Source organism: Podarcis raffonei, chromosome 8 (genome assembly GCF_027172205.1).
Source record: "Podarcis raffonei isolate rPodRaf1 chromosome 8, rPodRaf1.pri, whole genome shotgun sequence".
Taxonomy (NCBI): domain Eukaryota; kingdom Metazoa; phylum Chordata; class Lepidosauria; order Squamata; family Lacertidae; genus Podarcis; species Podarcis raffonei.
In genome coordinates, this window is record NC_070609.1 from 33,633,128 (window position 1) to 33,661,103 (window position 27,976).

Sequence of the window (27,976 nt, forward strand, 5' to 3'; positions counted from 1 at the left end):
TCAGCCTCAGCATCATATGGTTGCATGAGGCTGGAGCTGATGGGAGTTGTAGTCCAAAACATCTGGAGTGCGCCAGGTTGGCAGAGGCCATGGCAAACGGTGCCAAACCTCACCACCTTCTGCCCCACTGGCCATTTCCTCTTGCCTCACAGCTCCTTCTGCTTCTTTTCCAGCCTTGGAGTCAATTGCAAAGGGCACCATTTCTCAGGGCCCCTCTGAATGCCAACCCCCAATTTTAGCTTCCTACTATTCATCCACGCAGAACAGCATAAAACATTCCATCACATGTTGGATAGTAGAGCTGGACAGCAAGCTTGTGATGATGCCCTCCATTTCAGAAACAGTTGTGTGGGCTGTACCATTCACTGTATTTGACTGGGGTGCCTTCACATTTCCTCACCCAGTTAATCCTGCTTGCCATGCATGCAGGAGCACAGTCTCCCCAACCTACTGCTAAAGTTCTAAGCCCATGTTCACTGAGCCCCCTCCCCACCAATTGCAAATACTCACTGAAATAGCAGGGCAGGGAAGAATGGACTTCAGTGCTCATGTGGTGGGTGGAGTCTAAAGCTGTTGTCTGGGCATGCTCTATGCTTCTAGAGATGGGTGGGTTAACAAGAAGGCATTCCAGAGCCGGATGACCATTGGGGTGAGTGGTCTGGGGAGAACAGACTGATTCATTAGTGCAACAGTTCTCCTGGGTAGGCTGGGGTTCATCTGGGCACGCCATACCTGCTGCCTCTCCCCACGGTGTCTCCTGCAGCCACACCCTGAGAACCCCAGCCTTCATTTAAAGTGGACTTTCAGCTCTTGGTAATTGTTGCTCCCTGCTTGCCCTCCCCAAGAGCAGAAATAAAAGCCCAACTCCATAGAAGCAGAAATGTGGGTGGGTGTTCACTAGGCACATGTATGCAAAGGAACAGATTTTGATTGCCCATTTATTTATTTGCAAAGCACACACCCATGGGTTGTGTGGCCAAGCCCTACGTGGTTCTTGGCCGGGAAGGGAGGCAGCCAGATCTGGCCAGCCTGCACAGGTAGTAGCCCAGCTGCCTGCTTCCGATCTCTCACCCACAATGCAGCAACAGGAACTGCCTCGCTGAAGCTCAGTGTGGGGACTGGCGCCCCCACATGGTGAAACATGCAACATGGACAACGTGTCTGTTTATTGAAGCCTCAATACTCTCTTATTAGTGCCAGCTGAATCTGAGCCATCCATGTGTATCAAATTGTATAGTTGGAAGGGAATCTTGAGGTCCATCTAGTCCAACCCCTTGCAATGCAGGAATATGCAACTGTCCCAAACAGGGATTGAACCTGCAACCTTGGCATTATCAGCACCAGGCTCTTAACCAACTGAGCATATGGATACCCTGGGTCAAATCTCACACCCATTCGTTGGTCTTAATGGAGTCATTGCTCTCTCACAGCCTTCAATCTAATACAGGGAATGAAATGATTGGCCTACCTTACAAGGATGGTGGTGAAGGATTAACTGGTTGTGCTCAAGAGGAAATTGAAGACGTTTTTATCTGCCCAGGCCATTGGACGGGGGTCGGCATTGGAGTTGTATGACTCTGGGGTTTCTTCTTCTTATTATTATTATTGTACACTGGATATTGTTGTGTTTTTATGTTGATACCTGACTGCCTTGGACATCCTTCAGAGAGGGAGATGGGATATAAATAAAACTGATAAATAAATAAACTACAGACATGTGAAAGTGCTGAAGGGATGTGAATGCTTAGCCTTGGTTGTTGAGGGGTTGGCTTCTGTAGCTGTTCCTCTATGGGCAGCCTTGAGACCTGATGAGTCCCTTGCAGCTTTTCAGGGTCCAATGGAGGGGCTCTCCCCGACTGCACCAGGTGCTCTAAGGTGTGTCCCCTGAGACAACAAATGTGGGAAGGCTTAAGGAAGGGGGCTTGGGCTATTCCTTTCAGTGGCGCTTGGAACAGAGGTCAAGGATGACGCCCTGCCATTCCTGAAACAAACACGCAAGGAAGGTGTGGGTTACGAATGAACCAACTAAACAAATTGCCCTACATGCTGTCAATGTGTGATTCCTTCTCAGGTTCTTTATATGTTGATCTGCGGGCACCTGAAGGCCATCGAGGCCCAGCACCTTTCAGTGAGACAGGATTGTTTGCGTTCAAGCACCCTTGAAAAGTGTGAGACTGCTCCATGTGAATCAGACAACAACCAGGGTTTGCATGTAGTGTAGGTGAAAAATACTAGCTCTATACTGGAAAGAGATGCTCCTAAATGATGTGAACGTGTATATTTGTGCTTATATTACATTGGCCTGTACCAACCTGGTGCCTGCCAGATGTATTGGGTGACAACGCCCAACAGCTCCAGCCAACAGGTGCTGGCTGGGGCTGATAGGAATTGTAGTCCGATACATCTGGTGGGAACCAGGTTGGCAGCGGCTGTTTTATACGTAATATATTCTCCTAGCCAGGGTCGAGAAGCCAACAGCTACACAGAGTACTGAGCAAATGACCACTGTTAGTCCTGCTCATTGTCCCATCGTATCTTTTAACATCTCCCCGCCCCCCGCCATCTCCTCCTTCCTTCTGAGATTTCATTCAGTTTCCCAAGAGTCTCCCTTGGCAGCCCCAAATCCTAGAGGGCTTGCTTTACAGAAAGAGACAGTGCAAGGTTCTCAGGAGGCTGAACTGGACCCCAGGCAGCATATTCTGCTCCTGTAATTAAAGACATACAAACACACACACATGCAGTCACAGTTATAGTGCATCACAAGCAGCAGTCAGGTGTGGAAAACAGTTTGCAAAACCCAAATGCCAACACCTCAGGAAATGAGCTGGCCTGTGTGCTCCACCTTCTTGCTGCCACTGTCCTGACCACGCAGGAGCCCCCACCCCCCACATCAGTGTCACATTCACACACAACTACAGTGTTCAGGGGAGGGGGAGAGAGGAAACCTGTGAGTCAGAAGACAGAAATACGTTGGCAGTGCCATTTGCCTCCTTGGGGACATGTCCGTTACCCCAAGGGGAGAACTAGGAAGCTGGTCACCTCCTTGGGGGAGGGGAGAGACCGTGAGCCAAGTGAGGTGGTGGTGGTGGTGCCGCCTCCGCTTCCAAAAGCCGCCTTGTCCTGCCGCCGCTGCTGCTGCTGCACAGGGAAGACAGGGCAGGGGGTGCTCAGAACTGGGAGGCGCTGCTGGGGTCACACTGCAGCAGCCTCACAATGGAAGGATCACTCTTTGCGCCCTTGATGAACTCTTCCAGGGACAGTTTGCCTGGGGAGGAAAGACAGGGGAGAGCAAAATGAACACGCCGTCCAGAAGGGAGCCTAGAACGTCACGGGCTCAGGACTGGTTGCGGCAGACCGGGGATCAGGGCCCATACCTGATACACCTGTGTCTGACACACACAGAGAGAAGGCACAGGACTCCCAGGAGCCCCACCTTTTATGGGATTCCCTGAGATCAAAGATTTGCCATGTCCAATTTGTCCAACCCAGTGCATAGTTAACAATCTTTCTCTTCAGGCTGGCCTTTCATCTTTCAGCATCACAAGGAGCATGTGGAGGTTTTCTGTCACCTCTCCCCTTGTTTTACTGTTTATTACCCTACCTCTTCCCCATGGCAAGACTCCAAGGTCAGCCAGTGACCACACCTGAGCACCTGCTTAGCTTCCCTTAGGCTGCTGCATTATATTTATATGTAGGGTCAAGAGCTATCCATCCATCCATCCATCCATCCATCCATCCATCCATCCATCCATCTCACAGCTGCACTCACAGTGGTTGATGGGAGTTGTTGTCCAAACCATCTAGACTGGTTGTTCCCAAAGTGGCAACCACCTTGCAGGTGAGTTAGCAGGAAGAGATCTTCCTTCTCCAGGGCTTCAGACCAGGGGGGATTCCCCAATCCTACACAGAGATGTGTTTGGGGATTGAACCTAGGACCTTCTGCATGCAAAGCGGATGCTAAAACCTGTCCTTGCAGCAGGAAGGCGTCTTGGCTTTCCTTCCCTGCCTCCCACCACCTTTGACCTCCAGCTTTGCCAAATCACTGTGTGGGTCATCCTCCTGTCACTCTCCTCCCCGCCCCAACTGATATATTTAATCAGCATGCCTGCCTTTCCATCTAAGAGCTCTGGATTTAAGGATGATGGTTGCCTCTTAATCTTTCTCTCCTTTCATTTACCATCATTATTGGTATCCATCTGTCGGAAGATTTTCTCCGTTCGCTTCTCAGGAGTTGACTCATCTTCAGGCATCTTCATCACAGACGAGACCATTTTGTAGATGGCCTGTGGAGAAGGAGCAGGGAACCAGTTGAGACACAAATTCCGAGCTGCAGCCCTGTGGGGACGGTCAGCTTAAGCAAGGAGTTCTCCCTCTTGAGCTCTATTTTGCCCTTCCGGCAGATCGATAAAGAGAATGCCATGCAGAATGGAGAAAGCAGCTCCTCTTAAAGGTGCACAGTCACAACCAGCCCCCAAGCCTCTGAAATTGTTGCTGGGGGTGGGGGTGGGGAAAGATATTTCCAGGGGAAAAGGCTGCCCTTTCCAGGCAGCTGAGCACTCCCAACACCTCTGAATTCATATTTTAAGACAGGGCAGGCCAACATGGTTCCCTCCAACGCCCATCATCTCTGACCATTGGACTTGCTAGCTGGGGATGACAAGAGCTGTAGTCCCAAATATCTGCAGGGCGTCACATTGGCTGCCCCTATGATAAGGTCTGCCAGAAACTCTACAAAAACCTTCCCAACCTTCCCCATGCAACACTAACACACACAGGCAGGCCCACCTCAGATCTTCAGGTTGTGCAAAGGTTCCTGCCACGGGTCAGAAGAAAGCGTGTGAAATGCAGCAGCCTCCTTGCGTGCCAGGCCAGCAGCACAGCGCAGATGGCAGGGATTGATGGGCAGGGCCCTCCAGAGCAGCCTGTGACCTCCCCAGCATTGTCTGGGCAAGCTGGGCGATGCTGGTAACTCAAGAGCTGCCAGCACCATCTGCTCAGCTCTGGGTTTCCTGGTTTTGCTCTGGAGCTTCCCACATCTAATGCATGTCTAATCCTCTCCCCACCCTAGTATCTCTTGCCCTAAGCCAGCTTTCCCCAACCTTGTGCCCGCCAGATGCTTAACAGCTGCCATAAGCCCCAGCCAGACCAAGGGCAGGGCAGGCTTCTCTAAGGAGTGGTGGAGGCCCCCTGGGTAAGAGTCAACGAGAAATGCCACTATGTTTGTGCAATCTCCAAGCGCTCGGAGGCCACAAGGAAGAAAGGAGAGCAGACTTGATTAAATAAAAAAGCAGCATTTATAAAACAATGTTCTTTTCTTTTCTTTTTTACCCAGGCCTGCTGTTTCCCAGGAGGCTGTGTGCATTGCGTGGTTGGAGAAATTGGTAATTAATATTCTAAACATTGAGGACAGGATTCAATGGGGAGGAAACCAAACTGTAAGGACAGATGGGGACGTGTCTCTGTCTCTCTGTCAGTCTTCCCACCCCACCCCTTCTGCATGGTTGCCCTGCATGGGGCAAGATCAGAGTCCAGAAGGGCAAACACAGGCTAACAGCAGCAGCAGCAGCAACCCTTAATGCAGACATGCAATACTCTCCTGCCACCAGGAGAGGGCAATATAAAGCTAGGCAGGAAATTCAGTAAGAACACAGGCATTGCACCAGCATCCTGCAGCAGCTGGAGACAGAAGTGTCCTGCAGCTTCCAAGGAGAACCTGGAGGCGACATCCACTTTCCCCTGCTGTCTCCTATACTACCTCTGCAGACAGCTGTTAACAGAAAGGCTATCCTCTGTGAATTTGCCAAACCCTTAGTCAGTCTAAGCGACTGACCAAACACCACTACCTTGTGGCTGTGAGTTCCATAGGCTGGATGTGTGTTGTGTGAAGCCAAGTGACTTGCTTTCGGAACTCAGTGACCCTGAATTCTAGTATGAAGTGGAGGGGAGGAAATGTTCCCATCCTGGCACCCTCTGGATGTTGTGTGGGATTTCCAATTCCCAGACAGCGTGGTCAACGCCCAGGGATGTTGGGAGCTGGAGTGCAGCAACATCTGGAGGGAGGCAGGCTCCCCAGGCCAGCTGCCACAGAGATCAAGGTGACTGGTCTGTGTTGCATTTCCATAACCTCATAAGATGCTTCCTGGGAAGTCCCTGCTGAGTTCTTTTTTCTAAGGAAGCCGCCTTGGCTACTCTTCCAAGCAACCTCAGGAAAAGTAGGGCACACACCCTCCTCCTCACCATGTTTCATTGCCCTGTGTGAGTACCTAGCAAATTCCACAAAAGCCCCTCCGGACAGACAGATCAGGGGCCAGGGCCAACCATGAAATGGCCATGATCCTTCAAACCAAACCAAAATAAGTGAGGATTTCTGATCACTGATTATTTTGTGGCAATTATCATCACCATCACCACCATCATAATCATCATTGCAAGCCCTTGTCATTCCCATTTTACAGATAGGGAACATAGGATGACCCTTCCAGTGAATTCTCACATCTTGGATAAAGGTTTGAAATCCAGGATTTCAACACCTGGCTGAACCAACTCCCTCACTGATGCCTCTGAGTTCACAGCAGCCATTTGCTACGAAGTCAGCCTCCCCCAACCTGGTGCTCTTGAACTGCTCTGGACTGCAACTCCCACCAGCCCCAGATGGTTGGATCCTTCACAGATCTGGGTTTTCAACCTGAAAGGGGATGTTGTTATTCTTTCTACCTCTCAAGAGGAATGGGTAGATGGGACCCTCGACTGATCTTGGAACACACCCAGCTTTAATCCACCTGCACAAAAAAGAAGCCACCCTCCCAGGTGCTCCAATTTCTCTCTGCCAAGGACACTTCAGAGCTCCAATTTATAAATATCCAAGACCCAGTTAAAAGATTCACGGCTGCCTCCAAGCAATCTGGACTAGTTCTTGCTTTCTGTGGGGAACCCACCTGTTCTCTCCCAAAAAGCAGGTGCTTTAACCCGGATGGGATCAAAAACAACCGTAATGCATGTCAGCGTGGAATAAAAAGGGATCCCCAAAGGCAAGTTCATTTACAAAGGGTTTCTGCTCCCTTCCCCACTCTGGCTGCGTAGAGGAACGTTCAAAGTAAATTGTTGTTTGAAAGACACAGAACCAGAACAACAGCTGCAGCAGGCTGAAGTCAAACCTGGTTCTCTTCTGGGTGTAAGACAGCATTCCTCAACCTGGTGCCCAGATGTTTTGAACCACAGCTGCCATCAGCCAGTGTGTTGCAGTCCAAAACATCTGGGAGGCATCAGTTTGTGAAAGACACCAGAGTTGGACCCACCGAACCTGCAGGCTCCACCGCCTGTTTTTACCAGGGCACAGCCCAGGAAGCTGCTGAGGACCAGGGCTGCTCTTTGGAGAGAGAACTAGGCTATGAACACATTCATGGCTTAAAATGGAGTGAGGTTGCTTCCCCCCATTGCATACAAGCCCCATTTGCACATTGCTGTACACACCAGAGAAGGGGACAGGAGCATCTTTGCTCAATGCGCATGACCCAATTTGTTTCCCCAAACCTGCAATCCCACCTGAACTCCTTTCCGTCAAAGCTGCTGTCTGCGCATGCACAACAGCTGTCTGAACAATGCACACCTCACCATAAACCATGGTTTGTGTTTTCAAATCAGATGAAAGCTGGCTTGAGGAAAAACGTATCGAACAGGGATATTTCTCAAAAGACTACAGGATTGTGGCTAATGTCACACATGCTCAGCTTCCAACCCCTGTGGTGGGAGCGCACTGGAGCCAGAGTAAACAGTCTTGTGTACATAGCCCTTGGTATGCACTAATGTGTCACATGTGTATACTAATGTCCCTGATGCAGTTTACTTTAACAAAGAAGAAGAAGAAGAGAAAAGAAGTTTTGGGAGGAGACAAAGTGGAGAAATGCGGGGGTGCATGGCACTTTTCTGGTTCACTATTTCCCTGCTCCAACCTGCCTCGTCTGTCGAGGGTTCGGGGTGTCTCTGCTCCCAGACTGTAGCTGTCCTAAACACACAAAAAGCCTCCATTGCAACAGCCTTGGTGAAGGTGTTGTGAAATTCAGCCTCTTTCCTACTGAAGACCTTTCCAGCTGAGTTCCATTTAGGGTATTCCTGAGATGTCAGACGTAGCTTCATAGGGTCCCAAGAGGCCTCCAAATTTTAACCACCAAGGGATGGAGAAATGTGATGTTTCAGCACTTCTGATCCCTCTCTGCTCCTTCTCTGAATAACATCTAGTTCTTATCTAGATGATGAGGTAAAAGCCAATATGAAACCAAAAGGCACCAAGGGGAATGGGGCAAAAGTGGGACAGGGTCCAAGCCTCATGCCTGTGCCCACTGGCAAGCCCCTAGTTTCCTCAGTCTCAGTTCCATCTCCTGAAAAATGGGAAGAGGAATAATAGGAATAGTGATGATGAAGGTGATGCTGTGACATCTCTTAGGGAGGAGCTGTGAAGACCTGCAAGTCAAATCCCACAAAGCCCTCTGAAAAATTGCTACCAAAATTATTAGGGATGGACTCTTCTACAACTGTGCCCTGGGGCTCCTTTGAGAGGTCTGTAGCTTTGCATCTTGCAATATGGACCTAATTTCCCATCCAAATCACTGATGGGGGGGGGCAGCTTCCTTTGACTTGCTGACACTGGTCGGGATTAAAGCCTCCATGTCTCATTTCATCTTGTTGTGGCACAGAAACGGAACAGCTGTTCCACCCCTCCTGCCCTCCTCCCGTCTAGTGGGCAGTGAAGGGTGGGGTGAGGAGTTGCCAGAGTGCCCTGGCACAGAGGGATCCATGAGGGGCAAGCCAGTCGCACCCTTCACCCCAGCTAATCTGCTCCCTTTGCCGATTAAATTTCCATGAAAAGCAGCTCTCCCATCTCCTCTGTCGGGCGTATCCTCCTTTAAATCTGCAGCAGCGCTTAGAGAGTGACAGAGAGAGGGAGAGAGAAAGAGAAAGGCACAGAGAGAGAGTGTGGAACAGAAGAAGGGAGGCAGACAGACATGAAGGAAAGGCCTGTCTACAAAACCGGAGAAAACCCCTGGGCTTCACTGACAGGTCATCCACCCACCCACACCTCCAAGGAATTACTCTGGGCCACTGCAAATACTGTTGATAAACACAGCCTAAGTACATATCTTAAAGCTTTGTGCGTTAATCAACTGAAGCATAGATTAAATCATCACTACTAACGGCACACACTCAAGATTAATTACCCCTTAAGACTGGATTTGCCCACTCCTTCAATTAGGACTGCAAGCTTTGATCAACTTAATCAGCACATTAACCAACTATGGCTTTGGTTGATTAAGCAGTGAGGGCCAGTTTTAATCAGGGGAAAATTCTGAAACTGTTGAGTTTTAGGGTCCAGTTATCCAGAACTATTTTGGTCCTCCTGCATTACATATCTTAGGGGTTGAAAAAGGCAATGTCAACACTTCCCTTCAAACAGTGAGTGGTAGGTGGGAAGAGAAAGGCGGCTTGAAATAAACCCAACCAAAATGAGAACTACATCAAATGCTGCAGTGAATTCTCAGCTCCTGTTCAAGCCTCCAGACAACCCTCAAAATGAGCATTTCGTTGCTATATATTGGGGGAGATAATGTTTCTGGAGAGTGGGGAGAATGCATCTGTTTTCCTTTCTTCTCACTTGACACCTCCCAATGTAGTGCAGGGGAAAGCTTTTTTCTTTCCTCCACCTCATGACATGCATCTTCAAGCCCTTATTTCTGCCTCTAGTATACTATAAGCAATTAGGACTTCCATTGCCTATCTGAGACCCTGAGACAACAATTCCCAGACAAAATTCATCACTGAAAGAGCTCCCATGAGCCAGAGTTCCCACCATGGAGGAGTCTCCCTGTCGTTTCTCTGCATGATTTGCTGCTTTGGTCTCACCTCCTTCCCAGAAGCCTGATTTAAGACTGAGGATCTGCACTGGGTGCATCTGGATCATTCACTCATTCCTGGTGTCGAGACACCAGAATTGCCTTTGACACCTCTGCATGGACCACCCATGGACAGCCTGCTCTGACTGGGTTTCTGCTCTGACTAGATGACCTCAGGGTCCCTTCCAACTCTAAGATTCTATGATTCTAGGAACTCCCTGCAGCCCCAGACAGCAGGAAACTGTGGTCCAAAACAGCTGGAGGGAAGAGTGTTGTCAGATGCTCTGATACACCCAGGGATGGCTTTAGAGGTGGATGAGCTGGAGCACTTGCCCTCAGTGATAAGCTTGGTCTGCAATGAGCTCATAAGCACTTTTCACTTTCCCCCAAAGTTCTGTGGGGCGTCTAAGTACAACATGAATCTGTTCGTGTTACAATTTCTTTCTCAACTTCCAATTTCACATCCCTTTTTAAAAATAAGATTTTTTTAAAAGCTTTTTCAGAATAAACTAATCTAATCTAAATAAAAACAAAGAGAGAAAGAGAAAAGAAAACACTAGAGGGGAAAAAAAGAATAGAATAGACTAGAATAGAAATAAAAACAACTTCCGGTTTTCCGCCTGTCAGTCACATAAAAGAAATTATTCAAAATATTCACTCTAGAATGACACCCAACTAATCCACTTTCTATTAGGCAACATTTCCTCAATCTTTCGACCTTCATGTCCTTTTTTATAGATTAAAAACCAGCAAAGCGTGACAATGCTCCTAGGACAACATTACCAAGCACCGTAAGTTCTACAAATACTGCAGTAAGCTGCATATATAACAACTTCAAAAGCTGTCAGAGGTAAAGAGATCAATGTTGAAATCGGATAGGTTTTTCTTAAGCGATAACCTTCAAGACTGAAATACAAAAACCTCGCCCAGAACTGAAGGAAGCAGGAAACAATGGAGGGAGCTCAGGGTATTTTTCATGGACATGGCTAGGAAAGTTTTGGGGGAGCTGGAGAGCCTGTGTGGAGAAGGAGAAGGAGAAGGAGAAGGAGAAGGAGGAGGAGAAGGAGGAGGAGGAGGAAGAGAAGGAGGGCCAAAGGTTACCTGCACAATCTCCAGCATCTCCTCCCGGCTGATGTAGCCGTTCCCATCCAGGTCGTACATGCTAAAAGCCCACATCAGCTTCTGCTCCAGTTTCCCCCGTGAAGTGACACTCAGGGCGATGATGAACTCTCGGAAGTCAATGGTGCCATCACCGTTGGTGTCGAAGGTGCGGAAGACGTGCTCAGCGAACTTGGAGGCATCACCGTAAGGGAAGAAGTTAGCATAGATCTTCTTGAACTCCTCCACATTGAGGATGCCGGTGGGACAGTCCTTGAGGAAGCCTTTGTACCACTCCTGGAGCTCCAGGTCGGAGAACTCCGTGTTTTCCCGGAGGTCTTGGAGCATCTCCGGGCGCAGCTTGCTGTTCTGCTTCCCCATGGTTGGACTGGAGGTTTAAAACTGAAATGCAGGAAGCAAGAGGGAGTTTGGAATGGAACGACTGCCCATGGTATATCAACATTCATTTATACCCTGCCAGGGACGCGTGTGGCGCTGTGGGTTAAACCACAGAGCCTGGGACTTGCTGATCAGAAGGTCGGCGGTTAGAATCCCCGCGACGGGGTGAGCTCCCGTTGCTCGGTCCCTGCTCCTGCCAACCTAGCAGTTCGAAAGCACATCAAAGTGCAAGTAGATAAATAGGTACCGCTCTGGCAGGAAGGTAAACGCCATTTCTGTGTGCTGCTCTGGTTCACCAGAAGCGGCTTATTCATGCTGGCCACATGACCCAGAAGCTGTACGCCGGCTCCCTCAGCCAATAAAGCGAGATAAGTGCCGCAACCCCAGAGTCGGTCACGACTGGACCTAATGGTCAGGGGACCCTTTACCCTTTACCTTTTAGGGCTTGCTCAAAAAAGAGCCCTGCATGAGCAGACAGTTTGCACCTAGGGCTGGGCAAATGCATCAATTTTAGTTTCTTTCAGTTTTTCATTTCCACATCAACTTGTGACTTTTTTTTATTCTTTAAAGTCCCATGAAAATTGACCAGCATTTTAGCGCAAATTTCTCGTAATATATACACATATTTGTATGCCATTTTGCCGAACCTACAATTTTTTTGCTAAGCAATTCTCCTTAACACAATGCATTTTATATGTGCAGCTTATGCACACTTTACTCTTTTTTTATATATATTACATGGTTGGAGATCTGCACTGCAAAATTCAGAGACAGACCTGTGAATTTTGAAGGAAAGCTGTCTCAGTTCACATGTTTTAGAAAGAGCAAGTTAGGTGCATTCTATTTTAATTGTGAACTGAATCAACTTTCTCTCCCATTTCTACCTTTTGTCAATTCCTCAGGAAAGTACACAATAGTTTTAATTTTTATTTGGACTTCCATACACAAACTAACATCTGATTATTATTTTTTTTAATTTTTTAAATGAAAGCTCAGATATTCAGGAATCCACATTCTGTGCTCATTTATTAGTTTTTCTGATAAATCCAGCTTACGCAGAACACAAGCAACTCTGAAAGCTGAAAGAATTAATTGCCAAGAGGCATATTATTAAACATGGTATTAATAATGCATTGATATTGTTTTTGACTCTCTCTCTCTCTCTCTCTCTCTCTCTCTCTCTCTCTCTCTCTCTCTCTGCATTTGTTGAAGTCAGTAACCTGCCCAGAGGACTTGGTGGGTGGGTGACCAAACAATGCTACAAAATAAATGAATAAATATTCTAGGTCAGCAGAGCTTTCTTTTTCTTCTTCTTATTTTTAAAAAGCAACCCTACCTATGATAGATTACAGAACTACAACCTAGAGGTGACCAAAGCAGGGATAACTGGTGTCTCATGCTTCTCCATAGAGAGGCGAGGCAGCTGCACCAACCAAATCTGGGGAAAGGGGCTTTGCTGCCACTTAGACACCAGCCTTGGGTGCCCTGCTTGGCATAGTTCATAGCTTCTCTGAGTTATTCAAGCCCCTTCGCCACGGCAAGGCAGTGATCACTGTTGATGGTGGCAGCCGCCACGAAATTAAAAGATGCCTGCTTCTTGGGAGAAAAGCAATGACAAACCTAGTCTGCATCTTAAAAATCAGAGACATCACCTTGCCAACAAAGGTCCATATAGTTAAAGCTATGGTTTTCCCAGTAGTGATGTATGGAAGTGAGAGCTGGAACATAAAGAAGGCTGATCGCCGAAGAATTGATGCTTTTGAATTATGGTGCTGGAGGAGACTCTTGAGAGTCCCATGGACTGCAAGATCAAACCTATCCATTCCTAAGGAAATCAGCCCTGAGTGCTCACTGGAAGGACAGATTGTGAAGCTGAGACTCCAATACTTTGGCCACCTCATGAGAAGAGAAGACTCCCTGGAAAAGACCCTGATGTTGGAGAAGGGAACGAAGGGAACGACAGAGGTCGAGATGGTTGGATAGTGTTTTTGAAGCTACTAACATGAGTTTGACCAAACTGTGGGAGGCAGTGGAAGACAGGAGTGCCTGGCGTGCTCTGGTCCATGGGGTCATGAAGAGTCGGACACGACTTAATGACTAAACAACAACAGACATCAGTCAACTAAGTTCCAAGCTGTGGATGTAGCAATGCCAGGTGCTACTGTCAAGGGAGACCTTGCTTATCAAGATACATTCCTCCCCCCCTAAGTTATAAGCAGCAGCAAAGGTGAGTGGCTCACCGTTTTGGGAATCTGCTCTGGGACAAAGAGCATTGTGCCTGCTCCCTCCTCCATTCACGGACACACACTGCAAGGCTACCTCTGTAACATGAACAGGAACTGAAGTGATTTAGAAATGTCAGTATGGGGGGAATCAGTACTGGGTGGCACCAGCAGGGAAAGGAAGTTAAGATCTGACCAGTTTCCATTTTGTGTACTGTTGGGAAGCAACACGTGGCTCAGTAAAGTTTATGCCTTCTAATCCAGTCTTTGTTGCTCATTTGCAATCTTCTCAGCCTCACCTACCTCACGGGGTTGTAGTGAGGATGAAATGAGGGTGGTGGGGAACCATGTACTATGCCACCTTGAGCTTTTTGGAGGAAAGGTGGGATATAAATTCAATACATACATAAATCATCGTCTTGTAAATACTAAAACCTCCTCCTGACCCCGATGTGTGCACAAAGTACTCCATAGATGTCATCAACAAGGAACTTGCAACAGCCACAAAATGGTTGCTAGATCATATCCTGCCTCGTTGGTTGCATTCCCACATCAAGGGATACCACATCTAACACCAGTGTTGCAGGAACGCTCCTGGGCCAAATTTAAGGTTATAAATTCCTAAACAACTTGGGACCAGGCTCTCTGAAAGACCACCTTGCTTCCTCCCTACATGCCCATTCCCTGCAATCATCTAGGGAGACCTCCTTTGTGGTGCAGACCAGGTACATACCTGCCAGATGGAACTCATGGTCCATGGAAGTTTATCTGTTTTTATTAATTTTATTTTTATTCTTGTATACAGTATCCCTGTGGTGTTTCACAGTTTATTGCTGAAGTTAATGGTTTCCTGAGCACACAAACACTGCTCCGGTTATGCCCTTCCCCACCAGCCAGTGGGAGCAACAAGTCACCATCCCACACTTTCCACCATTCTGTCTGAAATGGGGGACTGCAGTTTGTTTTGCTCCTAACAAGCCATGACACAAACCCACAAGGCTTGTTCCCAGAGGTGGTTTGTTTGAGCTAATTTGCAGTTTGGATGCAACATTACTCGAGGGATCTGTGGTTTGCTGCTCATGCCAGGAGTGATGCAGGAGCAACCTCTGTGTTCATAGGAATCATAGAATTGTAGAGTTGGAAGGGACCCCGAGGGTCATCTAGTCCAACCCCCTGCAAAGCAGGGATCTCAACTAAAGCATCCATGACAGATGGCCGTACAACCTCTGCTTAAAAAACTCCAATGAAGGAGAGTGCATTACCTTCTACGGGAGTCCATTCCGGTGTAAAATGGCTCTTACTGTCGGAAAGTTCATTCTACTGTTTAGTCAGAATCTCCTTTCTTGTAACTTGAATCCATTGGTTTGTGTCCTACCCTCTGGAGCAGGAGAAAACAGACCTCCGTCTTCCATGTGACAGCCCTTAAGATATTTGGTGGCTATATGTGGCTATCATACTCCTCACAGTCTCCTCTTTTCCAGGCTAAATATACCCAGCTCTATCCACCATTCCTCATAAGGCTTGGTTTCCACAAACTGTGGTCCACCAAGGTTTTTGAACATAGCCATTGTGTGGAAAGGCCCTTAGAGACCTCATGAAAGGTCCGCATATTACTAGCAGGAAGAGGGGGTAGGGAAGGGTGTGAAGGGGAAAGGGTCTTCCAACTGTGCCTCTAGATCAGTCTTCATCAACCAGGTGCCCTCCAGATATCCCAGACTACAACTCCCATCAGCCCCAGCCTGTAGTCCGCGATATCTGGAAGGCACCAGGTTGACGAAGACTGATCTAGTAATTACAAATTAATAGATTCTGGCTTGCTACATATCTGGACGCTATTCAAAGAGGGCACCATGAATCTCAGGGAACAGGGTTTTCCCATCACCAAAGCAGCAGTCCTGAATTAAAAGGCCTCCACATTCCTGATACATGTCTCTGGGCCTCCCATTTCAATGCTGTTCCTTCTCCCAGCCTCCCCCCTCCCCTTGCCTTTAATTTTGTCTTTCCGCCCCAAAAGCTTGCAGTCTCTGTCACTGAGCTTAATCTGAGCCACAGCTCAACCTTAGAATAAACGTGAAGAAGAAATAATGAAGACAACATCTCTGATCATGTGCAAAGTTCACAATGCATACCACAGCTTAATCTAAAAGATGCAACACACACACACACACACACACACGGCTTAGAGGTCAGCTTTGCAAGAAGCTTCCACACAGCACTGATCCCCTGGTGTCTTTCTTTGCAGAAATTAAACCTTGCTCTTTCATTACATTTGTACGCTGCTTGGAACAAAAGAGGCTCCAACTCAGTGCAAATAAGCAGCAACTGGCTCTCTGCAAAAACATAGCCTGTTCTCTCACCTACTGGCTTATCAGCCGAGGGTGATAAGAAATAAATAAAGAAAAAGCTATACAAGAGCACATTTTATTTCCACCCCTGCTCAAACCGGATCTCTGATTTGAAGCTATCAGATGAGCCTGCCTTTTGGGGAAGGGAAAAAGAAAGCTCTCAAGACTGGATTCATTTCCCCTCCATCTATTTCTTACAGCAGCCGCAGCTGCGCAATTTTTCATACAAGCTCAGCTGCACAAGGAGAATGACAGCACAGATGCAATTAGGCTGGGTCCGTGTTCCGGCCCAGAAGGAAAAGGGCGCCATTTGGATGGTCAGGGCCCAGCACATTGCCCAGCAGCTTCCTTCTAAAAGCAAAAATATATTTAGACCAGAGAGGAGGGGAGGAGGAGACACCTCCAGGACACAAAACAGTTTCCAAACTAAGAAGCACTCCAGGTTGGAGAAAGCCCCATTTTGATAATGGATGGGATGTTACAACAGCTGCAGGGAGCCTGCAAACTCACCGTGGAGAATGGGGATGATTCATTTATTTGTTAGGGCAAGGCTGAAAACCCAGCAAAATTAACTTTCTCCGAAGAACTCCCCCTGCCCAATTTGTCCTAACAACTATCCTATGAGGGAGGTTGTGCCAGAAGAGTGTTCGCCAACCCCACATGCTCCATCTGTGTTGGACTACAACTCCTGTTAGCCCCACTCAGCAAGGCTGCCATAGTTCAAAACAGCTGGAGGGCACCAGGTTGGTGAAGGATGCCCTTGAGCAACTGCTAGAGCTGCCTTCATCATTGGGCTGCCTATGGTTGCTGGAAAACCCTGAGCCAGCAGCCAGCTTGGCTTGCTCTGTATGCCTGCCCTTGTTCTCTCCCACCTTCAGATAATTTTTGCAGCCCAGAACTCCAAACAACCTAGGCCCCATTAGATGTACCAAGATGGCCCTAGAATGTTGCCCTAGGGCATTATGGGAAATATAAAGGGCGCTTGTGCCCAGCTGCCTCGTGCTGCTACTGCCTACCAGAAGCAACTTCAAATATAGCAGAGGGGACACCCCAAGAGGGACTTACCTCAGTGCCCCCTTAAACCTAGAACTGGCCTGCCTCACAGAAATATTTCTAGGCCTCTTCTACTGATGTTTGCTTTAAATTCTTTTGGTTTTAACTTCTTTTAACTCCGTTTGTTCTTGGAACTGTATGGTTCCATATTTTTATATTGCTGTAAACCCCTGTGATATATATATGAGATAAGGCGGTATATAATTCTTTTAAATAAATAAATCAATTCCCTGAATATTTAAAAAACAAAAGTCAAGTCTCTAGCCCATTTACTTGCGAGAATATAAGGAAACAGCGGAGGCCATGTTCTAATCCGCACAGTTCTATGGTTAAGAAATCCATTTTCCAGTATTCTAGTCAACGAGCGCAAAGCAGAGGGCACTCCTTCCAAATTCCTTATAAAATTTCCTGTCAATGAATCAGGCTATCTGTCTATAGTTCCCAGCGATTCTGCACCACCACCATGAAATTTCTGGCCAAGGGCTGCTCCTCCTCATCCATGCTAAGAGCGACCCTTTTGTAAACACAGGACCCTACGCCTTTGACACTCCTTTGTATTCACATGATGGGCAGGGGAGAAAAAGGGAGGATTTTGCACAGAGTCTTTATTTCTTCTCAGTCTGACAGTTTCAACCTTCTAGCATTCCTAAGAATACACCAGGAGCTCTGAAAGGCCTTAGAAACATTCAAATCCCATTGGAATGGATGAGATAGAATGTATGACTGAGCTTAGATGCAGGAGTTACATTTTTTCTCTCTTCATTTTTAAGCCGACCACCACTTTGGGCTTCTCCTTTTTCTTCCACTGGTTTCCATAGGCAGGAAAAAATTATAGCATGCCACACCCTGGCTTCTGTGTGTGGGTGGACATTTCCTTGTGGTTTTTTTCTCTCTCTTAATTTTCTTGTCATATGGCTGTGGCTGACTTGATGCATTTTTAAACTGCTCTTAATGGCAGTGATACTTCCCTTCAGATGGAAAGGTTTCACTTAAGGGGACCTTGAAGTGGAAAACTGTGTTTGTTTGTGGGCAGGGTGAGAAATCAGAATCCCTTATCTAACCGGGAGTGGAATCCACTTGATTCTCAAGCAGAGGGGCCAGAACAGAAGAGGCACTCATAACAAGGCAGACAGTTGGCTTTGCTTGGAAGGGACCCTGTTCATACCTTATTTATTTTACTGCATTTATATCGCACCTTTTCCTCCAAGGAGCTCCAGGTGATGTATATGGTTCCCCGCCACCCCATTTAATCCCACAACAACTCTGTGAGGTAGGCTAGGCTAAGAGGCAGTGACTGGCCCAAGGACACCCAGCGAGCTTCCTGGCTGAGCAGGGATTTGAACCCTAGTCTCCAGGTCCTAGTCCGACACTCTAACCATTATGCCACACTGGCTCTATCCTGCTGCCTCTGTTCCTTCCTTGTTGGTCTCCCCAACTGTCATCACAAGTGAATGGAGTCGGAGGAAGAAGAGGCTGCCTTCGCCTCCTTCCATTGCCGAGCAACCAGTGTGGTGAATTGGCTGGTGTCAGACTGGGGAGGGTCCATGTTCAAATCCCCACCATGTGACTTAGCCTGACCAAGCTCCCAGGGTTCTTGTGCAAGAACAAACATTTTGCACAGAAGAGATCTGTGCACCCTGCCCTGAGCACACTTGGAGAAAGGGAAGGATAACTAACTAACCGTTAAAACTAAATACATGCAGTGGATATAAAGACATATTCTTCCCCTCTGTTCTGTTGAAGAGAGCCCCTGCTGGATCAGATTAAAGGCCCATTCAGTCCAGCATCCTGGTGGCCACCTAGATGTTAGGATATTTCTGTTCCACCTTAAAAGGGAGCAGGCTTTGTGGGAAGCCTACCATAAGCAAGGCATGAGCACAACTGCAACATCTTCCCAGCAACTAGTCTTCAGAGGCACACTGTCCCTGATCCTGGATGTGGTACACAATCATCACAACTAGTAACCATAGGCAGCCTGATGCTCCATTACAGTCATACCTCACGTTACATTTGCTTCGTGTTACGTTTTTTCAGGTTGCGTCCTGCAGCAACCTGGAAGTACCGGAAAGGGTTACTTCTGGGTTTCACTACTCACGCATGCGCAGAAGAAGAAGAGTTTGGATTTGATATCCTGCTTTATCACTACCCGAAGGAGTCTCAAAGTGGCTAACATTCTCCTTTCCCTTCCTCCCCCACAACAAACACTCTGTGAGGTGAGTGGGGCTGAGAGACTTCAGAGAAGTGTGACTGGCCCAAGGTCACCCAGCAGCTGCATGTGGAGGAGCAGAGACGCGAACCCGGTTCCCCAGATTACAAGTCTACCGCTCTTAACCACTACACCACACTGGCGCTTCAGGTTGCGGGCTTTTCATGTTGCAAACAGGCCTCCGGAATGGATCCCGTTCACAACCAGAGGTACCACTGTATTTTGAATAATCCCTTTTAAATAGTCTAAGCTGACCAAATATTGTGAGAACAAACTTCACCATTTCCCCGTGTGCTGTGTGAAGAAGTATTTCCTTTTAACTGCTCAGATTTGCTTCCATTGGATGATAACCCAGAGTTCACCATCGTGAAAGAGGGAGAAAAGCTTGGAGCAGAAGGCTACTAGCCGCAAGGGCTAAGCTCTGCCTCCACAGCTGGAGGCACTAATGGTTCGGAATACCAGTTGCTGGAAGCCACCAGGGAGGAGAGCCTCTTGTGCTCATATTCTGCTTATGGGTATCCCAAAAGCATCCTGCTGCCCGCTGTGAGAACAGGATGCTGGACTGATCCAGAAGACTCTTCTTAGGTTCCTATGTTCTTAACATGTTCCCAACCACTTTCTTCACTCTATGTATCACTTTACAAAGCCCCCCGTTTCCACACCCCCCATTTCCTACTCTCAAAATCCCCCAAACCAGCAACGCTGAAAACTTTCATCAAAGGAGAATTGTCTCAGGCCCCTTGAACATTTTGGTTGTCGTTCCCTAGATCTACAATGGAAGGACCAAAACTGAGAACAGCATTTCACGTATGGCCACAGCATAGATAAGGGCATCTTTCCCCTGAGAGTTTGCCCTTTTGTAGAAGGTACACACCAGATTGTCACGTTCACTGAGTTTTCCACCAGGACCCCAATATCCTGGATGTGTTGGCCGAGACAGAGGGAATTGTAGTCCAAAACATTTGAAGGGCACTAGGTGAACAAAGTCTGCTCTAAAATCTCACCTGAGACTTTTCCCAGGCCTGAGAGCCTTGTAACCAGAAATGCCAGGAAATGACATTCTAAGCTGCTGTCTAGTGATTGGTCGGCTCACCCAGAGAGCTGCAATCAGTCACAGCATCTTCAGGAAGGACGGAGGTGTGGCTTCTCTTGCCATAGTGGCTGATCAACTTGAAGTCACACCCAAAGCTGACCACCCATTTCAGCACTGTGTGCAGAAGACCCATGCGTGTACACAGGAAGTCCATGCGTAGGGTTCAAGGGCAGCCCTCCTTGTCAGATTTAAAAGTGGCACAGCAGATCCTCAGGAGAAGATGCTTCCCACCCGAACCTGGGGCAGGGGTGAGGGGATGACACCACCCCAGTATCCTGTCTCCTGCGCACAGCAGCAGGACAGTAAAAAGGGAGTGCTTCACACAAGAGACTTATTAGCTTGCTATCACACGATGCCTCCTTAAAACACACCAACGGAAGAATAGCTGCAAATCTACAAGTCCACTCAGCCTGCCTGCCTGCCTGCCTGCCTGGGATTCTTGAGGGTCTCAGGCACAGATGGGTCTTCCTGCTGGCTGAGATCCTGCCAGGGCCTGAATCGAGACCCTTCCATGTGCATTCTGCCACTGAGCAAAGGCGTGGCTCTCCTTGGACAAATGCATACATGGAATGGATCCACAGAGCAGCAACTATGAGCCTTGACAGCTAAATGGAACTTCTGTGTTCAGAGGTGCTCTATTTCTGAATGTGAAATGCTGGGAGAGGCAAGAGTGGGTGGCTGCCACCTTCACACTCTCTTAGTGTGCTCCTGGAGACATTCAACTGGCCACTGATGGAGATAGGAGCTTGGGCTAGATGGGCCTTGGTCTGATCCAGCAGGGTTTTTCCGTTGTTCTTACAAGACTCAACAACCTGAAATGGTTTTCCTTTCCCTGGCCTTGCACAGGGGTTGGCCTGCATTTTTCATTCCTGGTTGCTCGCGCTCCAAAACAATGAGGTACTCTGTGCACTGGAGGGGTCATTTACATGCAAAACAATATCCAGAAGTTTGTCTTTGGACGTGTGCATGCTTTACCTGCAGGAGAAAGCTCACATCCTCTCTCCCATTCATACCCCAAGCTTAAAAATATATATTCAAAGCAGAAATACAGACTTGGAAATGCTGAGCATATCCAGGAGCAGGGATGTGTGGGGCTTTGCTTGCACAAAACAGGGGTCTGATTTATGATGCCAAAGTCTTTCTGGTGACCATGATCAGTGAAGGACTCCTGGATCTTTCACAGGAGTGGGGGGGGGGGCTAGGGGATCTTTTTTTGCAGGGGCAGCCTTTCAAGATTAGGGTATGGAAGACAGGTTCTGGCAAGATCTCTCCTCCTCCTTGTAACCGTTAGAAGGAGCAGCAAAGCCTGCTCCTCCTTTATACCTGGCCTCCCTCAGGGTTTTGCCTGGGGAGAAGGGTTTCTTTCATCACATGTGGAGGGGGCCATCCTTTAGACAAGGCTCCCCCACACCCGGAGCCCCACCCTGGAAGAACGCGGCTTGAGCAATGTTTGTGTTGGAAGCTTTAGCAGAAGTGGGTCAGCTCCCTTTTGAGCAGAAATTTATTTTCAGCAAAGCAAAAGAGAATATCATGGAGAGACAGAAGGGGAGAGAGAGATGGTTCATTCATATTTTACTAACCCCTTCCAGCAGACTATCCCTGGAATTATAGTCTCAATAATCTGGACTTTAAAAAGGATAATCAAGGAAGACGTTCGTGATTCTGAATGGATGGAGCAATGAATTCCTAACGTAGCAAGGATCCAAACTACTACTACTACTACTACTACTACTACTATTACAACAACCACCATTGTTGTTGGTGGTGGTGTTGTTGTTTTCTGCCTGTAAGGATGCCACTCTCAGCTCTTTCCGGCTAATCTTAAGGAATTTTGGCCTTTCTGCTCTAGAACCCAGTGCTGGATGGATGGCACCACCTAGTGGGCAGACAACTCAGAACACAACACCTCTGCTGCTTCGTAAAGAATTGATTCCACTTTCATGGGAAATGCCTGCCTAATGATGGACAACACACGTTCCATTTTCTATGTGCTGACAACTCAGACATTATGTAAATTGCACTTATCAGGAGGCTACCAGGTTCCAGAAGCCATCACCGCTCTATTCTAAGACTTTCTGGGGATCATAATGAAACTTAGTTGCCATTATTTTAAACTAGTCTTCCTCAATCTGACACCTTCTAGACGTTTAAGACTACAAATCCCATCATCCCCAGCCAGTTGATTGGGGCTAGATGAAGAAAACATATCTTACCAGTAGGGCCTTTTCAGGTGTGGCCTCCTGACTCCGGAATATTCTCCCCAGGGAAAGACACCTTTATTTCATAAACCTTTAGTTTATTCAGCTTAGGTTGATCAGTTTTTTACCTCTCTAAGTGCTGCAGTTTTATCTGCTCTACAGCTGCCTTGTTCCATAGGCAAACCACCCCCAAGCTTTATTGTACAATTGTGATTTGTAATCTTCTCTCAGTAAGCTGTGCTGGAAGCCTGTCAGTCGGGTTTGGTATTGAACAGGAAGAATTTCCTTCCTTCCTCTCCGCAAGGTCTTCTTTCTACAACTTCCTTCGCACTTCCATATTTGAATGAGGCACAACGAATCCTGAGAATCTCAGCTTTCATATTTGTTAAAAGTTTCTAGATCTCTTGGTCACACAGCGAAAGTTGCAATAGGCAGCGTTAATAAATACAAGTCGAATGACTGGTCATATTTCTGAGACCCCAGGAACCCAAACACATTACATTACATTTCTCCACCTTTATCCTTGATAGCACCCCATTAAGGATTTTGGGTGATGTTCCATTTTGTAACTGCCAAGGATCTGCGTCCCTTAGCTCTACTGTACACACCACATTTAATGACAATCCAATACTCACCCAAAGAAGATGAGATACAGGAAGGAGGTAGAGGCACTGAAAAAGAAATAATTCAATCAAGAGAGTTTAACAGCAATTGGCAGCAAACTGCCCACTCAGTCCAAGACTCCAGATCGTGAGCCATACATTCCCCATCATCTCAGATACTAAACACTTTCCACTGGCCATGTGAATATGCCTAGTACTGGCCCCAGAGAGGAGCAGGCAGGAAAAAGAAAAGATTATGGACAAGCAATACTCTTGCCTTTTGGGATTCTCGTTCAGGTCGGTATGGGGTGTGTGCTTGGCTGCTCGCTAGAGGAGAGTCAATGAACTGGCAGTCCTTGATCATTTGGTCATCCTTACTGAGAGCATTCATAGCCCCACAATCCCCGCAACCCATTTGAGGACCCTGTAGAAGGGTTGCGAGGGGAAGCGGAGAAAAGAAATGAGCAAGAGAGGTGAGCAGAGGAAATGTGCAATGTGGTTCACCACCACTCCCATTCCCTTTGCTCAAAATGGACACACACACACACCTCAAAAAACCCCAACACATAAGGAAAGACTGGTTGGAGCAGAGCCACGGTCTAGCTAATCTAATGTTTTGTTGCAAGATCAGACAGATGTCTATGCACCCAGATCAGAGCACGGAGGCTACAGCCCTCTCCTGCAGGATCTAGGGAAACACTCTCCCCAAAGCCCAAAACTGTCCTGGGTCTGTTTCAATGCAACATTTGGCGTTCACAGGAGGAGTTCCTGACGCAATCCCTTGAGCACATCCACAAAGGAAAATGTCATCCAAATTGCTTATTCACATCCTCTTAACTTTCCAATGGTTAAACCAACAAGCAGGATCCAGTAAGATTCCAGGAAAATTATGGGGGAAATTGCATAAATAACCCATCTCATCACCTCATTCGTGTGTGTGGGGGGGTGTACATATATATATATATATAGAGAGAGAGAGAGAGAGAGAGAAAGCTTTTTTTTTTGTGGGACGCAGGGGTAACACACACCCCTAAACATTTTGTGAATCTTTGTACTTTTGTCCATTTACTGTATTTATTTTCCCCAACTTGAACTATAAAATGGTGATTTTCTTGACTCAAAATGAGAGTACCCCTAAACATTTTTTTAGAATAAAGCACCGCGCATATACTGTACACACACACACGCACGCACATGACTTCACTTCTGGAGACCCACTCCTCCCACCAACTGCATGGATATGCTTCAAGTTCTTCCCTTTGCTACCAAATGTTATTTTGACACCAGCCCTTTGGGTCCACAATCCAGAGTTGTTCAACACATTACACAGAATGAGGTGACAGAATTTTGGTAAGCTATTGGTGTAGAAAGCAAGCTCACTAAGCAGAAAGGGTTAGCATACCCTTCTCTTTGATGTGTTGCTTTTCTTCAAGCAGGGGGGTGTTTTAGTTTAGTTTTTTAGAATGGAGCATTTAAAAACACACCTTTTTTTTTTTTTAAAGGGTCATCTCCCAAAGCAGCCTGGTGGCACATTTCAGAATTCTAGCACTGGAATGAACCACTTTACTCTGCTTGATGTGTAAATCAAGTTGCAGTTATCAACATGGGCAGGTATTTTCAGTGGTTTCTGCCTTGCTCAAACCACCCAGGGCAGGTGGGCGGGGGGCGGATCTCCTTCTTCTGATGCCTAAGTGTTAGCGCCAGTTTTTTAGGTGCCAGGCTAATTGAGCACCTGCGATTCTTTCAGCCTTCATCCAGGGCATTTAAAGTCATTACAGTCACCTTACTTTCTCCTTGATTTAATAAAAACTGCAATTGTGCATTGCTAGCATAAGCACCCTTAAGCTTAAGTACAAAAAACCCCAGCTAGATCCCTGCACCAAACAATCACTGCCATCCACAATGAAAAATTCCACAAAAAGAGCATTTCCCAAGAGAGGTCTGCAGATTACCAAGAAGAGCAGTTAACAGTATCCATACATAGGTGGAGAGGGGCCTTTCAATCCTTAAGCATCTCCATCTCTACATCCATCCAGAAAAATGTCCCCCACCCGCAGCCAGCTATCGCGAAAAACAAAACATCTAGAAAAATGGAACACACACGACTACTTCTCCCTCATAAAACATATACCCATAGATATTGGGATGAGAGAGAGAGACTTTTGGGAGCCTTTAACTATTTCCCCATCCACCACCATTCTGCACAGTATCCGAAACACTTGGAAACACTTGTGAGGGGAGCTTTGATGTTACTTCAGTTTTACAGAGAATTTGCACCAGCAGCTTATAAAACACGATCACATCAAGAACTACTTTGCTACATCAGATCAATGTCTCATCCAGTACAGCACTCTGTTCTACCAGTAGCCAACCAGATGCCTCTTCTGGGAAGCCCATGAGCAGGGTCTGAGCGCAATAGGAACTCTCTCTACTTGTGATTCCGGGGAACAGCCTTTGGGACTAGTAGCCACCAATAGCATTCTCCTCCTCCTTATTTGATTTCCTTTTAAAGCCATCCAAGTTGGTGGACGTCGTGACATCTTGTGGCAGTGAGTTCCATAGTTCAACTATTTCCTGCACGAAGGAGTACTTCATTTTGCCTGTTTCCTCTCCACTCAGTTTCACTAAATGATCCTGAGTTCTAGAATTGCGACAAAGGGGGAAAAATCCTCCTCCTTGCCCCCATTTTCTCCACATTATACACCATCTTATATTCCTCTACAACAGCTTTCTCCTACCGGGTACCCTCCAGATGCTCTGGACTACAACTCCTATCAGTCCCGGGCAGCAAATTCAGGAAGGCGGCTCTATCACCCCCCCATTCACTTTTTTCCTAACTGAAAATCTCCAAACGTTGTAACCTTTCCTTGCTGGGAAGTAGCTCTTGCCTTGATCGCGGTCCCTTTCCAGCTCTCCAATATTCCCTTTGAGATTTGGCAACCAAAACTGCTCACAGTATTGCAACTGTGGCTGCACCATAGATTTGCAAAAGCTCATTATGATATTGTACTTTTATTTTTCGATCTCTTCCCTAATCACCTAGCATGGAATTTGCCTTTTTCACAGCCAACACCTGCCTCAATCACATAAAAGTGATTGTTTGTTTCCCTGCTCTTTGTTCCTGGCACCAGATCTTCACAGGTAGACTGCCTCTGGCCTTGGGGGGGGGGGTTTCAAACTGTGGCTACGAGTCAGCAGCAAAGGGCTGGGTCTGGAGGCATGTGATACAGGAAGCTGCTGAAGCCAAACAGGTGTGGGTCAGTTTAGCGCCTGGAAGGGACCCCTTGGAAATTTTACATGTGCCATTTTGAGGTCCATTGTGGAAGAAAGGTGGGATAGAAAGGTTGGGGGGGGAGTTTGTTTTAAAAGAAATATTGATTGAATCCTTTTTTTAAAAGGCCATCTGAGTTAGAAGCCGTCAACACATCATCTTGTGCCAGTGAAAGCTATCAGTTAATCATACACTGTAAGCAATTGGTAAGGCTTAGGTCAGAAACTGAATACTGTAAGCAAGGGGGCTTAGGTTAGAAACTGAACTAACTCCTTCCACTTTGGGGGGGGGGATGCTCAAGACAATGCTACACTGCAATATATCAAGGTTGCACTCGGATTCAGGAAAGGAGACTTGGTGCTCCTGGGGGCTGGACTAGATGACCCTCAGGATCCCTTCCAACTCTACTATTCTATGAAGAAATAAAAGGAGATAAGAGAGAAAGGTATGTATAGCCCACTGGATGGAGAGGCTGGAAGAGCAACGTCTGGTGCTGGGTGCCTGCTGCGTAACACATCTGGATGGAGAAATCCCTGCCCTCTCCCTTCCCACGGGGCTGTGGGGCACTCCAGATGGGATGCCTTCACTCTGCCCCATTCCTGCTCCCCCGCCCCATATTTGCAACGCGTGCCTCTAATCAACCTGGGGAGGGAACAATGAATTCCTCCCCGTTTTCCATATGCATTCTACCCAGCCCTTCTCCTCTTCAACACCCCCTCGCAAAAAAATTAAATAACGAAAAACCCACCTCCCATGAATTGCAACTGAGGAGCAACATATGAGTGAAACCGTGGGAGAGCCTGGCCCTTCTCCGCTCGGGGAGTGGGGGGCCCCTCTTGCGCTTCCTACGGGATGGGGGACGCCCTTCTCCCAGTGCAGTTCCCCTCCTGTGCAGGAAGCAGCCCCCCTCCCCACCCCCGGCCGCAGTTGCAAGCAACTGTTACGAAGACCGCTGATCCGTGCTGGGAAGAAAGGCGTGTCAGGACAGAGCTCCTTCTCCCTTTCCCCACGAAGAGCGTTACGATCCTAGACGGCTAGAATCCCCCCGCCAAAGGGCTTCCCTCGTTCGCTGCAAGGAGCCTGCATCGGAGGGAGGGGACCCGACGCGCCCGGCTCCTTTCACCCCCACGTGCAACGCAACGCAATGCAATCCGCCGCCCGGTGCAATCTCTCCTAGACGGCCGCTCTCTGCCCCCGGTGGGGGCGGAATGGCAACTTCCTTCCCGGGCTCGTTTGGCTGCAACTTCGCCCGCCTCCCCGAGCGACCTACCTGGGCGACGAAGCGGGCACTGGCGGCTCCCTGGCTGGCTGGCTCCGGCTGAGGCGGCTCCTAAGCGAGCGGCGGCAACAGCAGCAGCAGCAGCGCCAGGCTTCCTCCTCCTCCTCCTCCTCCCAGCTGCTCCATCCAGAGCAGCCGCGGCGCTGGCGACGAGGAGGCGCTGCCCGCCCGCTGCCGGGGCTTAGCGGGGCGGGGGGGGGGTCCTCGGGGCTCTAGCAAATGCAAACGTGGGAAAAGAGAAAGGGGAGGCCCCTCAGGCTCCACCCGTCGGGCTCCCCCCGGACCCCACTCCCGCAGAGCTCTGCCTGCCCAGCCACGCGCTGCTT

General features: G+C 47.9%; 1 protein-coding gene across 2 annotated transcripts; it reads right to left on the bottom strand.

Annotated features, from left to right (window-relative positions):
* Nucleotides 1–1,146: 1,146 nt before the first annotated feature.
* HPCA (hippocalcin) lies at nucleotides 1,147–27,968 on the bottom strand. 2 transcript variants are annotated; one of them, XM_053399072.1, is made up of 5 exons: nucleotides 27,642–27,966; nucleotides 23,134–23,169; nucleotides 10,986–11,384; nucleotides 4,178–4,283; nucleotides 1,147–3,265 (listed from the first exon to the last, which is right to left on the bottom strand). In XM_053399072.1, exons 3-5 carry the CDS (start codon nucleotides 11,361–11,363, stop codon nucleotides 3,168–3,170), a joined length of 582 nt encoding a protein of 193 aa, XP_053255047.1. In that variant the 5' UTR covers nucleotides 11,364–11,384; nucleotides 23,134–23,169; nucleotides 27,642–27,966; the 3' UTR covers nucleotides 1,147–3,167. The 2 variants fall into 2 exon arrangements, with proteins under 2 accessions (XP_053255047.1, XP_053255048.1); XM_053399073.1 differs by lacking the exon at nucleotides 23,134–23,169 and having other exon boundaries at nucleotides 27,642–27,968.
* Nucleotides 27,969–27,976: the final 8 nt, after the last annotated feature.